The 4,335-nt window shown below is 41.8% G+C and overlaps 1 protein-coding gene across 1 annotated transcript in view; it reads right to left on the reverse strand.

Moving 5' to 3' along the window:
- Positions 1-364: 364 nt before the first annotated feature.
- Positions 365-4,335, reverse strand: part of LOC106939406 (tumor protein p53-inducible protein 11) — a 55,414-nt gene continuing 51,443 nt past the window's right edge. The window contains exons 6-7 of the mRNA XM_015021796.1: positions 2,636-2,737; positions 365-1,034 (exon numbers count right to left, since the gene is read on the reverse strand). Coding sequence (XP_014877282.1) covers positions 901-1,034; positions 2,636-2,737 — 236 coding nt within the window. The 3' untranslated portion in view covers positions 365-900. The remainder of the gene's footprint in view (positions 1,035-2,635; positions 2,738-4,335) is intronic.

Here is a 4,335-nt window from a genome sequence, read left to right on the forward strand (position 1 = left end):
TTAAAAACAGGCTATGCTACATAATTAGGAGATTATAACAGGTTATTATGCGTTGATCAAGCACACGACATGCTTGATTTGACCTGCTAATTACACATGAAGGGTTTGACGGTCAGTCAGGTTAAGGTTCCTCCTAATAGTGCACTAGCAGCAGAGACAACTGTATGGTTTCTCTGGGACGATTCACCTCACAGGTTCACATAACAGCATGACAGTCAGTTGTGCTTTAAAAACTCCCAGCTTAAAGCCTGACAAGTTTCAAAACTAAGACACCAATTTTTAGACTAAACGGTAAAATGATGAATAGTCTTGATTGAACGGATGAGCAGAGAGTTTCTGGATGCTCAACCCATCAGTTTTTTTTTGTGTCAATAATCCAGCATTGATCTCATCTGAAGCAGACAGCTAATGATTTTTCTAGGAAATTCGGAGGAAGGCAGTTCGCGTTATATACATACGAGTTCACGTCCAAAAAACAACAAATAGCACAAACCCTTGAGCGTGATAAAGGAAACGGTAGTTAGCTGAAAGGAAAAACACTGAACACTTCACCTGGACATCATATAGCTGTGGAGAAACACCGACAGGTGGTTTGTAGCCGTCTGTCCTGTACACTTTAAAGTTTCACACAGATGCAGCGTCCAGCACTCAAAACTACGCAGAGGAGGAATGTGTGTGAAGCCCAGCCGCTCAGTGTCGCGCTGAGGTTTCTGGTTCCCGTTGTGTCGGTGGCGATGTGACGCTCTGCTCGTCTGTTAAATGTCACTTTGGTGGGGTTTGTAGTAGGCCGGGTCCCACAGAAAGGGGGTGTGAGGCCTTTTACTTACAAAGCAGTTGGACCCCCTGACCCCCAGCTGTGATTTGTGCTGAAACGCCCCTCGCCGAAGCGCCGCCGTCGGCTCAGATCTTCTTGGGCTTGCGGCCCAGGTGGTAGTAGTACGCGACGGTGACCACGAAGAAGAGGACTCGACTGAGGAGCAGCAGCATGGCGGCGTTGGGCAGGATGCCGATCTCTATCAGGGTGACGCACGTCACTGGAAACACAAAGCCACGTCAGCAAAACTAAAAACACTTCCTGAACATATGTTCTCTTGTTTGTTTTTATTTAAGTTGGCTGAGAATAAATTCTCATTTTCAGAAAACACTAAAAATGCAGAATGTAACTTTTATATGGTCGATGCACCGACTGCAGTTTTCTGGCCAATCAACGATCTTTGAAAAGCCTGACCTGCAGATTCAGATTTTTTTAATCTGAAATGTTGATAAATGTAGCAAGAAAGTTGCTCAGTTGGCAAAGGTGGGTCTTCTTGTTCTGCTCTGCATCCAGAACCAGAACCAAACGTGGAGAAGCAGCATTCAGCTTCTATGCTCCACAAATCTGGAGCAAACTTCCAGAAAACAGCCGAAACACTGAGTTCCTTTAAATCTGGAGTTGCTTTTGAAACATTATGAATGAAACACCAACATTTAATGTGTTATGTCACGTGACAATTATTCACTGTGTGATTTACAACTTTGTGTCGTTTGGGTTCATTTTTATGATGTAAAAACTTTGAGCTGCCTCAAAGTTGGTGGCAGCTCAACAAATAAACTTGGTTGTTGTTGACTGCGAACCTGTAGACATGAGCTGGTCTGTCAGTCAAACCTCTCATGGCAGAGCAGAAGAGGACAGAGGAGGATTTTTAAACCTTTGCCAAGTTAGATACAATCAGCTTCATATTTAGGTATCTGCCGATCCCCCAAAATTAAGTTAGTGCACCCTACTTTTATAAAAAATAATTTTTTACATATTTGTTGAAACTGTCACAGTCACAGTATAATATGAGACAGATAACCTATGAAATAAAAAAGCTCCTCTGCTTTCTCTCAGTGCAAACTAAAAACCAATCAGAGGCAGGAGGAGGATCTTAGTGTTGTCAATCATACCTGTGTGCATGCCACTCAGCCCCCCTACACCTCTAACAAACCCAGTGAAAGTTAAACCACTCTATAAAGAAGAGTGCATCTGAAATCAAAGTTATTCCAAGATAAAGGGAAACAAAACTTTGATTTATTGTTTGGTTTCTCCGATGTTTCCAGCATTTTCTTAACATCTTAATTTTGGTTTTACCATCTGATACCTGACATTTTTTTTTATCGTCTTCTGGTAACATTTACACTAGGAACTGTCCTTCAAATTTACATTCTGAAGTTGTTTTGCTTGAGAGTTGTTTTTTAACAAGGAAATATTCTGAGATTGAATTATTAGTAATGGGAGCAGTATACAAATTAAACCATCTATAAAAGCTTGTGAAAATCTACCTTAAACCAACAGAAAATAGTGTATAACTGTCAAGTTTATCAGATAAAATTCTAATAAAAACGTCAAAGTTCAGCTACAATGTGACAAAAATGTGGAAAAGTTAACGGAGGTGTGAATAAACGTTGAAACCTTACGTTGAATCTGATTCAAAGCTGCGATTCTCCAAACGTACCACAAGAGGGCACTGTCCACGTGCCCATAAATGATGGAACTCATTCCCACTGAGATCTGAACTCATCCGATGTTTATCAAAGTAAAATTAGAGCGCATCTGAACAGCACGTCTCACGGCTACAGAAACTCCACATGGCAACTCTTAAGATCTGTTAATTACCTAGAAACTGGACAGCAAAGTAGCAGGCTTCACTGAGCAGAGTCCACTGGATGATGACCTTTTCTGCCGTGTAGAGCCCGTTCCACATAATGAGGGCGAGGCCTGGAAAAAGATACAATCAAAGAGAATTCATATTTTAAGGGTTTAGAGGCGTGGGAATAAAAGCGGAGCAAAGAGAAAAGCTCCGGGGAGCGCTGGCTTCCATTTATCACAAATGGAAAAACGGTTCAGCTGAAGTTGTAATCAGCAGGATGACAGTTCATCATGTACATTACAGCTCAGCTTTCTAAAAGCCTGTGCCATAAAATGGTACATCTTATTCCTCAGGTCCGCTTTCCTCCACTGAAACTGGCCAGGCTACGAACCCACTGCATGTTATTGTTTACATCCGGAAATTTCGCGCATGCGCACAACGATTATTTTACATAGCCGCGCTGCCGCGGTAAAACAACTCCGTTAGCTTAACGAAACCTGTAGATATTAACTTATCACAGTGAGACACAGCAAAGGGAAAAATAAAGCAGAAAAACCGGTGAACAACAACGGAATACCATTTTTTTTTCTCGCTGTCTGCGTCAGCTACCCCACGAGAGACTCGTTGCCATAGAAACAGACAAATGCCACTACGTGTTTCAGGGTTCAACACGAAACAAAACAAACAAAAAACAAACATTTCCACACAAGGAACAGAACATTCAGTCTGTTACAGATTTTTGTTTTTAGGGTTGATTTTCATTTTGCTATAAGTGATCTCTGTGACAGATTAGCTACCACTGCTATTAGCTAAGCTAACACTGCTAATTTAAACACCAGCTCTACTGACGATGAGTCAGAGTTTTTTTTTTAAATTTAGTATCCGAACTGAAACACACCGCCTCACATCTACATGTTACGGCTGTCAAAGTCAAGAATAACTGAACCACTTCCGTCTTCTTCGTTTTTTTTTCTTTATAACATTGCTATCTAGTCGTCATAGTGCTGACAATTGGTAGCAAAGCACGGACAGGCGTACATTTAAGATTTAGCGTTTTATGTTTACAGCTAAAACCAATGGTAGTCATCATCAGCCAGCAGCTTTTTGCCCTCCAGCAAGGATCTAACGCTTGTGACGTCACGCTGCAAAGGCTCCGTTGGAGGAGGAAGAAGGAGGAGGAGGAGAAGAAGAAGAAGAAGGAGAAGAAGAAGGGGAGGGCAGTGAGGTGGGAGGGCTGATGGACTGCATCCTCTCCCTGCCAGGATCCATCTGTGTGGCAGATGAGCCTCCATCCTTCACCCCTACTGCTGCACCTCCTCTTGCAAGACATGCCCCCTCCTCCCTGCTGCTCCCTGAAGCTCTGCTGACATTTATCATAATGAAGCCCGGCTCTAGCTGGCCTTATGGAGCTCAGCGATGATTTATGCACATATAGCCTCGCAGTGGCGTGCTTATAGTTTCAGCTTACCAAAACTGTAACCAGGCATTTAGTTACGTTTATGATTTCTAAGATCACCTAAATTCAGATCCAAAAAATAGCACTCCAGTAAAAGTAGCTCTACTTCAACATATTTTTACTCGGGTAAAAATAAAAAGTAGCCATAAGAAATTACTAAAGTTAGAGTAAAAAAGTGTTTGATAAAAAGTACTGAGTAACCGATCAAATTATCAATCATTCAGTATTTAGAAATTACGTCATCAGGCGGGCTAAAATATAAAGTTATGT

The sequence above is a fragment of the Poecilia latipinna genome, unplaced genomic scaffold, assembly GCF_001443285.1.
Source record: "Poecilia latipinna isolate Pla-1442-1.1 unplaced genomic scaffold, P_latipinna-1.0 Scaffold2861, whole genome shotgun sequence".
In the NCBI taxonomy this organism is placed as follows: Eukaryota; Metazoa; Chordata; class Actinopteri; order Cyprinodontiformes; family Poeciliidae; genus Poecilia; species Poecilia latipinna.